We start from the raw sequence: 13,525 nt of genomic DNA on the forward strand, positions 1-13,525 counted from the left end.
CCCACTCACTCAGCAGTGGAGGAAAGGTAACAGGATAACCCAACAGAAACATCCTTCTGGAAAAGAGGAAATCACACACGGTGGTCACCTCCCGGAGCATGTCATGTCCCCCCCAACAGGAATAGCAGGCCCTTGGAGACTTGCTGGAGATGTGGCTTGCTTGTGGCTCCAAGATGGTCACCCCGATTTCTACTCTCTGGGAGGATTTTCTGGGGCTGCCTTTCTTTCACAGCTCATTTCTTTTCGGTGTGAGTCTTATAGGTTTAGGGATTGATTCACTTAAAGACTGAGGTCTCATAGGCCTTTGCTTCCTCTGGTGCCTTTCAAATGTAGTAGATTTTCTATCCAGTATTGAGATTTGTCAACTCTAGGGTTTGGTGCTTGGTTACCAAAGTCACACAACCTGACTAGTTCTGGTCCTTGAAGTTAGATCGCGGTTTCTTAGCAACAGATCTTGGAATTTCCCCAGCCTACAGCACATTGCTTCCACAGGCCTTAACCTCAAAGCAATTTGAAACAGTAGCTGAGCACTGGGGAGGCACAAAGGACATGCCCCCAGGCTGCTGGCCAGTGGGTGGTTCTTCATTGAGGGTGCGGGGAGAGTGCAGGCCTTAAGGGGCCAGGAGCTCAGGGGCCCAAGCCCTTTTCCCCTTTTGCCTTCCTTCTGTGGACTTTAGCAGGGGCAGAGGGTACAGCTGTATATCTTGGATTGCTTTCTACTGAGAAAAAGCCTCCAAAGCAAAGCTGTTTTCTCCTTCTCTACTTTTAGGTGAGCCTCTACAAAGCTTGACTCTATCAGTAGTAATTTACTGCAGGCCACAGGAAAGAAGTGACCAACACACCTGGCCCCTTGCTATTAGCAAGGCATGCCAGCTCCCCATTTCACTGGAGCCCGTCTTGACTCAGCCATTTCCACAGGTTGTCACATATTCCCCACACTTTCAGGAGCCCAACTCAAAGTGCTTTGAGCTAAAAGGAGACTTTATTGGCTAATGTAACTGATGTAACTGAAAAGTCTGGGGGAGGCCAACTGCATGACCTGACCCAGAGTTTTGAATGATGGCCTCAGACCCCTTTCCCTCTGTTTCTCCACTCTGCTTTCCCCTGGGGAGGCCTCATTTCCAGGTAGCTTCCGGCTACCAGCTTATCAACCTTACTAAGAAGGCGCACCCCTTCCTACCAGTAGTTCCAGAAAAATTCCTGGGGTTGCCTTCGTTCACCCAGCTTTGGTCCTGTGCCAGAAGGACTGCAATCACTGTGGGCGAGGGGGAGGATGGAGCATAAAGACCAGCCCGGCCTGGGTCACCTGTGTGCAGCAGGCCACTCTTAGTCTGTGAGAGGGAAGGGATGCTCCCCAAAGAACAAGCAGGGAGTTTTGCCTGATGAAGCAGGAATGTTCACTGGGCCAACCAAAGCAACAGGCCCACACAAGGATTTGACAAGAGTGTTTGGGAGCAGACAATGAAATTAAGAAAGTTAATTTGCACTACAATGAGATATCATCTCACACCAGTCAGAATGGCCATCATCAAAAAATCTAGAAACAATAAATGCTGGAGAGGGTGTGGAGAAAAGGGAACCCTCTTGCACTGCTGGTGGGAATGTGAATTGGTTCAGCCACTATGGAGAACAGTATGGAGGTTCCTTAAAAAACTACAAATAGAACTACCATATGACCCAGCAATCCCACTACTGGGCATATACCCTGAGAAAACCGAAATTCAAAAAGAGTCATGTACCACAATGTTCATCGCAGCTCTATTTACAATAGCCCGGAGATGGAAACAACCTAAGTGCCCATCATCGGATGAATGGATAAAGAAGATGTGGCACATATATACAATGGAATATTACTCAGCCATAGAAAGAAACGAAATGGAGCTATTTGTAATGAGGTGGATAGACCTAGAGTCTGTCATACAGAGTGAAGTAAGTCAGAAAGAAAAAGACAAATACCGTATGCTAACACATATATATGGAATTTAAGAAAAAAAAAATGTCATGAAGAACCTAGGGGTAAGGCAGGAATAAAGACGCAGACCTCCTAGAGAACGGACTTGAGGTTATGGGGAGGGGGAAGGGTGAGCTGTGACGGGGCGAGAGAGAGTCATGGACATATACACACTAACAAACGTAGTAAGGTAGATAGCTAGTGGGAAGCAGCCGCATGGCACAGGGATATTGGCTCGGTGCTTTGTGACAGCCTGGAGGGGTGGGATAGGGAGGGTGGGAGGGAGGGAGACGCAAGAGGGAAGAGATATGGGAACATATGTATATGTATAACTGATTCACTTTGTTATAAAGCAGAAACTAACACACCATTGTAAAGTAATTATACCCCAATAAAGATGTTAAAAAAATAAAAAAATAAATAAAAAAAAAAATAAAGTTAATTTGCTAATTGTCATTCCTAGGCCTTTGGAGTGGTGATGCACTGCTCAGCAGAAAGATAATGTGTGCCACAAATGCAAGCCACATAGTAAAAAGATACATATATTTTCCGTATATATATACGGAAAGAGGTGAAATGATAATCTTAATAGCATCTTATTTAGTAATATTTTATAAAGCCGAAACAGCATCATTTTAACATGTAATCAACATAAAAATTATTCATGAGCTCTTTCAGCCTTTTTCGTGCTAAGTTTTGAAATCCAGTGTGTGTTTTACACGGACATCACGTGTCAGATCGGATGAGCTGCCTGTGGCTCATGGCTTCTTAGTGAACAGAACAAGTTCAGCTGATAAGTTGTTACTTCAGTTTCTATGTCATGGGGAGTTATTTTGAAATTGTGAATCTCCTCATTAGAAGCATCCGCCCTGAAATGAGCCTCAATGCACCTTGTCACGTGGGTGTCTAGTTGGTACCACCCCTGTCTGAACACCCTTCACACCCATGCAGTCAGTACTCAACAGTTACTTATTTCATAATTACCTGGCTTCTCTCCTGGACTCCACGCACTAGGAACCAAGGGACTCTTATCTGTCTTGCTTACCTCTGTTCCCTTCGCCCAGAGCCCAGTACATGAAAGACATGAAGTGCATATTTTTATATGAAAAATCAGATTAAAAACTTGGGTGAGAGCTTCTCGTTTGCCCAGTTTGATGACCAAATGGGGAACGTAATCCTAGGTGAAACCCAGGATTGAGTGTTTGCGGTATTTGTTATTCCGATGAATGAGCATTTGCAGTCTGTGACCGGTTGTGTTACTATTCAATCACCCTTTCTTTCACTGAATATATATATATATATATATATATATATATATATATATATATATATATATGGAGAGAGAGAGAGAGAGTGTGTGTGTGTGTGTGTGTGTGTGTGTGTGTGAGAGACTGAATACCTACAGAAACCCAGGCTCTGTACCAAGCCCTGCGTATACAAAGATAAATGGGAAGCAGTCCCTGCCTTAAAGGAAATGAGAAACAGATAAGTAAAATAACTCTTACATCCAGCAAGTGTTACGATACCCATAAACACAGAGTGTTTGGGGAGCACAAGGAAGGGGATTCAACCCAGGTCAGAGATCGAGGCAGAACCAGAGGTTTGCTGGGGAAACGTGAATTTAAGTCCCGTGATGCCTGCGGTATTCTTAGTCTGCAGCCCCATGCCTGGCACGTCTGTTGAATCAATGAGTAAATGAACAAAGTGACCCCAGAGCCCAACCCTGAAGGATGGTTGGATTTGTCCATCTGAGCCCAGGTGGCGAGAGCTCCGCCTCCGGAGCCGGAGCCCCGGCTGGAGGGAACCGAGCCCCTGAGTGAAATGGAGGGGGCCGGCGGGGGCTGGCGCGAGCCTGTGGCGTTCGGCTTCACTTGTGATCGTCCACATGACCAGCGACCAACAACTGTCCTCTCTTATTCCAGGCAAAGCGCAGGCTGGAGCTAGGAGAAAGCGGTCAGCAGTACCTCTCAGATGGTTTAAAAACCCCCAAGGGCAAAGGAAGAGCTGCGCTCCGAAGTCCAGATAGTCCAAAAAGTAAGGATTCCGTGATCTCTTCCTGTCTTGGGTGTGAGCCTCCCAACTTTCAGAGCTTGTGGCTGAAGGGATGGCAGGGTGTGGATAATTTTGGCATGTTTGGTTCTTTTTCATTTCTGCCTGTGCCTATCCAAAAAATAAATATGATGTCTGCAGACACCCAGTGAGAGGTTTACAGAGTCCCTCCAATACCTGAATACTGACTGCAGGGGAGGCCTCTTTTGATGTGTGCAGTTTCATTTTTCAACTCAGGATACAAGCTCTTTGGCACTGTTCCATAGTCAAATCTAACTTTAACTTTCCTTCATGGACCTTACTTCAGGGACCAGGGCTAGCTGGGTGTAGGTGATGTCTGTGCCAGCCTAAATCTCGAGTTCAGCGTGTGGCAGCGTAAGGATTGATTGAGACCAGTAAATTGCAGCTAGTTTCCATTTCCATCAAGCACAATCGTTCTTTCTTTTGGGAGAGAGAAAAGTAGGTTGGAAATAGCTAAATAGTCCTTTACATCTTTGGCATTTAATGCAAAGGCTAAATTAATTTAGACTTGGTCCTCTCCTATCCCGTAGTGTATGAATTAGGCAATCCACAAATTGTGTGTCGCACTCAGTTAAACCCTTGACCTGTGCACCTGTAAGAGAATAAATGCAATGTTAAATGAGGACAGTTCATCCCAGAGGGATGGGGAGACTGGACTGAACGACCTTTCCAGGTATTCTTCATCTAAATTATTTGAAAAGTTGGTGAACAAGTTACATACACACAGAGACACTGGAGTCTGAAAGGGCAGTTAGGATGGGTCTGTCTGGGTCCCATCGTCAAACGCTGGCGAGATTCGTAGCCGGACCCCATCAAGTTAGGCTCCACGTGTGCTGATCCCGTGAGGCTACAGCACTTTTTCATTCATTCCACAGATATTTTTGAGCACCTACTATGTGTGAGATACTTCACTAGACCCCAGGGAGTAGGGTAAGCCAAAGTAGAAACTACTGAGAAATGCACAGTAAAATGCTTTAATCAAACAGGAGTTTTTACTGTCCCTTCCTTTCCTAATAAAGCAATTTCATAGCTTTCTATAACTCGCCACAAACATCAGCGACAACAGCTTTACTTCCAACACTAATACCTGGGCTGCTGGGGGAATGGGGGCTTGCTTGACTGCAAAGAAACCCTTCATTTCTTTACCTTTGCCCCTATCCCCCCACCCGCTTGGCTTTTGTTTTTCTTTAAGCTCCAAAATCTCCCTCAGAAAAAACACGGTATGATACATCACTTGGTCTGCTCACCAAGAAGTTCATTCAGCTACTGAGCCAATCACCTGATGGGGTCTTGGATTTGAACAAGGCAGCAGAGGTGCTGAAGGTGCAAAAGAGAAGGATTTATGACATCACCAATGTACTGGAAGGCATCCACCTCATTAAGAAGAAGTCTAAAAACAACGTGCAGTGGATGTGAGTATGAGTCACGGGGCCCGCAATTCACTGGCTCTGGGGTCCTTGCAAACTGCAGAGGGGTTTCTCCCAGGCCCAACTTTCACGCCCATGTCCACACTTCATTCCTTTTCTCTCCTACTTCTCTCTCCTTCTCTCTTCCCTCCTCAACTCCTTAGCCAGAAGTTCAAAGTCTCTTTACAAAGAGACCTTCTGTTTAGATGCTGTCAGAGATAAAAGGGTTTATATTCAGTTAGCCTCAAGCAAGGGGATCCTGGGATTAAATGGAGCCCTGCATCTGTAAAGTAAAACGCTGTCATCTGTCACCGTGATATCTGCGTGTGTGCTCACATGTGTAATCTAATAGATGCTTACACAGGTCTGTGGCTTGTCTCTAATAGGAGTTGAGAAACTATCTGTGGCTGTGTATCAACACATCTATGTGTACGCACAGTTGTCAGGTATCTTTATTGATGGTTCTCATTGCCGATTAACTCACTTTCTGTGTAAATTAAATCAAGGTTCCTTCTGGAAAACCGGGATGATAATACTTGTCATCTACACACCCACATGTATGATTAAATGTATGATAATGTCATTTGTGAATTATGGACAGAGCATCTGAACACCCAGTATATCAGAAGGAACTATGAAAGCATTATTGGAGGGAATAAATCTGTTATGGGTTGGCTTTGAAAAAAACATTACTTCAGACATGATAAAATGAACATGTACTTTTTTGGAATTTTATGACATTTCAGTGACCCATTTTAGCCTGTGGTTGAGACAAACCTGTTGGGAACTGGGTTTTGTTCTTGCGTCCAGCACATATACCTGTTTTCTTCACCTCCTTTTCCTTTTTAGTTGTTGGTATAAGACCCTCAGAAATTACCTAGGTCTTTCATGCTTTTTTTTTGGATGACGTTTGGTTGAATTTTGAACCATTCCATCTTTTTCTTCAAATTTTTCTATCTTGCTATGTCTTTCTATCCTTTTTCCCCTGTTTCTTTTCCCCCCTACTGGGAGGCATGTGGCAGGAAGGAGCCGCCTCCTTTGGCCCTTTGAATTTGAGTCTTCTGAAGAAACAGCCTCCTCTGGAGGAAAGAAACCTGAAAATAGTGTTTTTTCACTTAATTTCTATGGTGTGAAAAGTGAAGGACTTTATGTACGGAAAAATATGTATAAACATTCTAATTTTAACACTTGGCTAACAAACAGTGTGACCTCCTGCATCAAGAGGGGACATTTACCCAAAGGACCGTTTCTCCCAGCCCTCCCTTTCGCCCTCTCCCCTTTGGCCTGTCGAGCAGCCATGCAGAGTCTGTGTTTGGGTTTCCAGGGGCTGCAGTCTGTCTGAGGACGGGGGCATGCTGGCCCAGTGTCAAGGCCTGTCTAAAGAAGTGACCGAGCTCAGTCAGGAAGAGAAGAAATTAGATGAACTGATCCAAAGCTGCACCCTGGACCTCAAACTGTTAACCGAGGATTCAGAGAATCAAAGATATCCTTTGTGCCACCTGTTTGGCGGGGGTTACTGCCTTCTAGACTATTTCCAGAGTTGATGATCTGACTTTTATGTACAAGGTAGAATTTTACTCGTTTCATACAAGTAAGCGTGTGTGTGTGTAGGTGTGTGTTCGGTATTTATGGAATGATAGTCATTAGACTGCATCCTATCATATCTCTTTTTTTTTTTTTTTTTTTTTTTGCGGTACGCGGGCCTCTCACTGTTGCAGCCTCTCCCATTGCGGAGCACAGGCTCCGGACGCGCAGGCTCAGCGGCCATGGCTCACGGGCCCAGCCGCTCCGCGGCATGTGGGATCTTCTTGGACCGGGGCACGAACCCACGTCCCCTGCATCGGCAGGCGGACTCTCAACCACTGCACCACCAGGGAAGCCCAGGCAACACTATTAATGAGATATGTAAGGTGTCAGTATTAATGATAACAGCAGATTCATCTTGGGCTTCCCAGGTTTTAGGTGGGTGTTAGCTGTCACTGTTGGGGTTCTCATATTCTGTTTGCTTTTCATCAGATATTGGGGGCAACTGGAGTTTGTTGAATCTGTAATTGAACTATAGTTGAAGGAATTGAAAGAGTATAGAAGGATCATTCTATAATTTTTAAAGCACATTATGCTGAATCACAGCACCAAAAACTGATTTCAGAAACACCTCAAGGCCTAAGAAATCTCAGCTTATCCATTCATCCACAAACATTAGTCCTTGGAAGTAAAAATATAAAAAGCCAACTCTTGTTCTTAACTGGCTGACAGTCTGTTGACCACCTGAGGAGAACTTACTGTTCATCACCTCACTTCAGACCATAGAGGAGAGAGATTACTTCATCATGCTGACGAGAAGATTTTGCAATTTTCTCACTTATTAGTAGGAAACAAAACCAGTATTTTAAATAATCTCATCTCTGATTTTAGTTCCCCATTTATCTTCGTTAGACAGAAAATAAAATGTGACCTGCCTGGTTTCTTCTAGTGTCTCATCTCTAGTAGGCTTTCCCTTGGAGTTGTGGGGACATTTATTTTCCAATTTAAGCGGTTTTTTTGGAAACTCTGATTGTTCATTTCCTGTTGGCCAAAGGATTAACCTTGTCAGCTGCTGCTTGGTGAGCTGGGGAAGAGGCGTGCTGATTGGGCACCGCCCCCTCCCCCCTCCCCGTGGTGGCCAGAGTGGGCTTACACTGGAAGAAATGAGAGTAGCTTTCGTTGGGCTGCTTCCTACATTGTTTACTCGGGAGCCCCTTCGGGGAGGAGACGTGGCTGTTCCATGTGATGGGCAGCTTACAGCCTTGTCACCTATGTTAGCTTTCTCTGGTGCCTTTATTGCAGAAAACGAAAGCTTCCTTGCAGGGGGCTGCTAACCCAAGAAGCAAATTCAGGAGGGAGCCCCGATGGAAGCACTTCTAAGTCTGTGAGATTAGAGACTATGTTTGTACAATTTATTTCCGTTTGCCATCCAGTTCCGAATTTGGTACAGCTTGCTCACAAATGTGTTGAAATTTTCCTTCCTGCGGCACGTTGGGTAATTGTAGATGAGGTTTTATTTTAATAAGTGGTTGTCGAATAGCTTTTTGACAGTGGGCTGTGGAGTAAGTACCTAGTTATCAGTTTCCCCACTGTTCTCAGTAAAAATTCGTAACTGTCAGGTCTTCTGTAAAGACAGCAATTGGCTTCCTTGATGAAACAGATGATGACCTAAAACCCAGAATCCTGCATGAGCTGTCCTGTCAAGCTCAACACTGAAATAGCTGTTGTCTGAACTACTGAGACTTAAAGATGCTAGTCTGTGATAGCTGCCCCTAAATGTACATGCAGATTTGGGGTGAATGTGCTTTTTTCTGGACAGCAGGTTCATAGCTTCCTTCAATTTCTAATAAAAAGCTACTAATCTCAGGGACATCATTTCCTCTAGGCTTTCTAAGTCCTATTTCTGTATTTAACATGTTAGATCACAGACTCTATTCACTACATTATATTACCTCCGGAAATGCCTTTGTTGGGTTGTGATTTGCTGTTTTATCCTAGGCATTTTTTGTAAGTTAATATGAAAAGCAACTGGCTAAAGACATTGTATGTTAATTATGGTACTCCGTGCCCCTTATAAAAGAAAGCTATGCAACCTATTCTCTTGTAGTACCAAGTCAAAGCCTGTCTCTCTAAGCAAGCTAGCATGAATACTTTATCATAAAATAAGTACCTTGTTCTTTCGTAATATCCTCTTAGGTTTAACTGTCAGGGCACTTTAAAGAATTGTTCAGTGCTCGGAAGTAACTACCAAGAGTACTGAAATATTATTTTACTCTCTTTTCCTAAATCATTTAGGTTGCAGATCATCTGGAAGCTGCTTTCCTCCTTGTGAACACTGAAATGTTGTAGTTAATAATATCATACAGAGGGTAATCTTTCTAACAGAGAAGTAATGATACTCTTATCAGTAGGCAATATATAATCACAACCAGCCCAGGTACACTTAAGAAAACAAGCTCTCTGCCTGAGCAGTACTCGGAGTTCTTCCACTGATACATAGATTTCATTCATTCATTTAGGTGGCTGCTGACACTTTTTAATAATCAAGTAGCAGATAGAAGTTACCGGTGTTTCAACAAAATTAGGGTTAATAGGGCTTAAATTTTTTCTGTGAATTGGGATCTGCCATCATTCAATTTGAGTGACAGAGTACTTCACTGGAGTTCATGCAATACCTGTGCTGCAGAGGAACCTGGTTTGAAAATCCTGACGAAATTGGGTTTCAGTTTTCTTTCAAGAGTTTATTTTAACTATTCTGTTTCTGTGTTTATGTTAATATCTTAAGTAGCCATGAACTTAGAAATGGAAAGAAAAAGAGCTAGACACTTCTTTCGTTGTTTAGAATAACAACCAGAGAAGAAGATTCATGGAAGATCCCATATATTTAAAGATCTAGAAGGAGAGACAGATATATTCTTCTAAGAAATAAAATACTTAAAAATCTTTCCATGCATCTATTTTGCTATCTTCATAATGGTTACATCCGAGACGATTAGTTGGAAGATTTCCTTAACGCTCATTACGTTAGCTTATGTTACATATCAAGATATTCGAAAAATTAGTGGCCTTAAAGACCAAACTGTTATAGTTGTGAAAGCCCCTCCAGAAACAAGACTTGAAGTGCCTGACCCGATAGAGGTAAGGAGATAACGTCTTCGTTCATCTGTACAGATCTTTTGGGAATGCCTGGTGTTAAAGAATCATTGACTCCTGGTTAAAGTCTGTATTCTCCTAAAAGCTTCATAGTTCTTCCCCATCTGTTGTACTTAATCCTAACTTTAAAAACATTTCAACAGTTTGATATGTATTGAGTGTCCAAAAATTCTAATTTTAACATAGCAGGGCATTCAACTCAAAGTGGTATATGGGGCCCTGTCCCTCTTGTATTTTCTCTTTCTCATAATTTGTTATATGGTAGTTCTGATCCATTTGAACCGGTGGGGAATTTTACGTGGATTACCCTGGATGTGGTCCCCACCGTGGACAGAGATATAAATGTTTTAAAGTAGTTCCCTAACTTATCTTAGGACATTTTAAGAATTTATCATTTATAAAACATTTACTTTTAAGAAATCAAATGGGACTTCGGGTTAATTGATAGACTAGAATATTGTAAGAAAATAAGGAGCATAGTTTTGTGATTGCTTTCAGATATACTTTGATAACATAGACCTAGACTGTAAAAGATACAGAAATGTAGTAAAAGAATGTGTAGAAAATAAAAAGAGAATGAAATTTGCAAGCTCCCATCTAGGGTAGAGTTCTCACCTTAAATGATAATAATAGCTCTATGACCTAGATAAAGAAGAATTTTAAATATTAGTGTGCTGCATTCTCTCATTAAACTCAGTTCCTAGCACTTAAGAGTACTATTCCTCCAGTGGCTATTAAAGTTCAACATAAAAAAAAACCCTACTGTTAAGGAATAATAACATGGGAATACTGTATTTGGAACACTTAAAAGACCTTCTAACAGTTTGCATAAAAGGAATATATATATATATATTTTAAATTCACCTCCTCTTGGCAAGGGTCAGCAAACTTTTTCTTTAAAGAGCCAGACAGTAAATGTTTTTGGCTGTGTGAGCCCTACAGTCTGTTGGGACTATTCAACTGCCCAGCTCTGCCATCATAGCATGAAAAAAAAGAAAAGAAAAGAAAAAAAAAATCAGCCAGAGGCTACACACAAACAATGGGAATGGGCATGACTCTGCCAATAAAACTTTATTTGCAAAGCCAGTTAGTGGACAGGATTGACCCTCGGGCTGCAGTTTGCGGACCCCTGCTCTAGAGGATGACAGTCATTGATTGAGGTGGACTACCAGTAGAGAAACAAAAGGAACAATGAAAATTACCCTTACTTTCCATTTTTTGATGAAGATTACTATAGCTCTCATTTCCAAAAGAACTTTCTGTTTGAACTTATCTCACTTCTTCTGTTCATAGAGCCTACAAATACATTTGGCAAGTACCCAAGGACCCATTGAGGTTTATTTGTGTCCAGAAGAGACTGAAACACACAGTCCAATGAAAACGAACAACCAAGACCACAATGGGAATATCTCTAAACCCACTTCCAAAGGTAAAAATTCCACTTTTGTCATTTGGAAACTATGTTAAAAATGAAATGTGGCTAGAAGGATCCTGTATCAGAATCACAAGTCTAGGCAAGAAACAAAAATTTCTGTTATTAATGTTATTAAGGTAACATTTTTTTTCAAAAAAGTCATTCTGAATAGTTTGCAGAAGAAAATAATGATCTTCTTCAGGGCAAATGGCTCCTCCACCCACTTAATGGAGCCCCTACAGGCTTTTGCCGTCAGCAGAAACCATTTCTTTACAGTGTTTTGGAAAACCAGTGGAAGTGAGGAGTGGAGCTGGAAGCTGTCTGGGTGAATCACCAGCGACACTTGGCCGCACACCTCTGAGTGATACCGCAGAGATCATTGGAGAGGGAACTGAAAAAAGTTAGGAGAGAAGAGCCTTTTGCCAAAGAAGTTTTATCATAATTTCCCCCGCCATGTGATGGGGAGAGAATAAGGGAGGGAAACCCCAGGAAAATAAATCTAATGCATCCCTCCACTGTCCACACAGCGAGGGAAGCTTTTTTGCAGTCTTTTCGTTTTTTTCAGATTGGAGATACGCATTTAATTTTCTTCTGCTACCTCCCGATATAGGAGCAAGAATAGGAATGATTTAAGTGATCAGGTCTGACTTAATATTGAGGGGGAGAAAAAAATGCTACCTCAGACGGTAAAACAAAAGACCACTTTTTTTTTTCCCACCCTAGAACTTCAAAGTGGATGTGTCTTTTTATTTGTATTTTTAGAAGTATCTTTAATAAGCTAGTTGTCCAAAAAAAGACTAAGTTAAAATCGGTGATCTCTACTAAGGAGCCAACTTTTCAGTCTGTAGGTTTTGTTTTCTTTTGTTTTTCTTTACAGAATGACTAACTGATAGCAGGACAGTTTTTAGCTTGTTAGCCTCTAATCTTTGAAGCTACGTGTATTCTTGTTTGCTAACCGTCGGTATTTTAAAAGATGAGTGAGTAGACAAGAACACAGAAAGGCTTACCAGAGTCACTGCTCACAGAGCCTGTTAGCATGAGGTGATCTATACTGTAATGTCATCTAATTGTCCTTAGCAAAGAGTGTGCAGGCTTTCATAACAGCAACACGTACATACTTCTCCTAAATTAATTTGATTGTTGCCTAACTTATTTTCTTGTTTCCACCAACTTTTTCCTTTCAGACTTGGCTTCAACCAACTCAGGACATAGTGATTGCTCGATTTCTATGGCAAACCTTTCTCCTTTGGCCTCCCCAGCCAACCTTTTACAGCAGACTGAGGACCAAATTCCTTCCAACCTAGAAGGACCATTTGTGAACTTACTGCCCCCCCTGCTCCAAGAAGACTATCTCCTAAGCCTTGGGGAGGAGGAAGGCATCAGCGATCTCTTTGATGCTTACGATCTGGAAAAGCTCCCGCTGGTGGAAGACTTCATGTGTAGCTGATTATGCTTTGTGTGGACTTCCCTTATAAACCCATATTTTTTTATTATGAAACCGAACATCTGTCATGCAGTGTTGTCCCTTCCTACCTTCTTCCTCCAAGATAGTATCATGAAGTAAACTACAAACTTCAGAACAAAGCTGACATTTTAATGAATTAAAAAAAAAGAAAAAAAATGTCTAAACGCACAGTTGCAGGCGCCCTTGGGAAAGCCCTGCCTCGCCCCAGGCTCCAAAATCTCCTGGATGAGTCAGCAAGTGAGAAAATGTGCAATCAGGTGTCTCACCCGTCCTTTTCCTCCCTCCCTCCTGGACTGGCTTGCTGTGCCTGACGGATGGGCTGTAGACTGGGGTCTGGCCACCTGGCCCACTCGCAAACAGCAATCTTCCTTAATAGCATTTCAAGCCGTGCCTTCTTCGCAGAATGCATGTCTTTGGGGTCTGCTAATTTGGAATGGAACTGCAGGAACTGTAAACTTGAAGTCATGCAAAAGTATGAAATGGATTTCTTCAGCTCTTCTTAGGAATATTTAAATTACTGTCATAATTCAGTTTAAGCTATG

General features: G+C 42.4%; 1 protein-coding gene across 1 annotated transcript in view; it reads left to right on the forward strand.

Annotated features, from left to right (window-relative positions):
- Positions 1-12,993, forward strand: part of E2F3 (E2F transcription factor 3) — a gene marked incomplete at its 5' end in the record, with an annotated part of 78,236 nt that extends 65,243 nt beyond the window's left edge. Inside the window, 6 exons of the mRNA XM_082662723.1 lie at positions 3,874-3,985; positions 5,214-5,433; positions 6,752-6,939; positions 9,980-10,089; positions 11,398-11,533; positions 12,703-12,993. Of these exons, the coding sequence (XP_082518849.1) occupies positions 3,874-3,985; positions 5,214-5,433; positions 6,752-6,939; positions 9,980-10,089; positions 11,398-11,533; positions 12,703-12,965 (1,029 nt within the window). The 3' untranslated portion in view covers positions 12,966-12,993. The remainder of the gene's footprint in view (positions 1-3,873; positions 3,986-5,213; positions 5,434-6,751; positions 6,940-9,979; positions 10,090-11,397; positions 11,534-12,702) is intronic.
- Positions 12,994-13,525: the final 532 nt, after the last annotated feature.

This window comes from Grampus griseus (genome assembly GCF_964374135.1).
Source record: "Grampus griseus genome assembly, chromosome: 10".
Taxonomy (NCBI): Eukaryota; Metazoa; Chordata; class Mammalia; order Artiodactyla; family Delphinidae; genus Grampus; species Grampus griseus.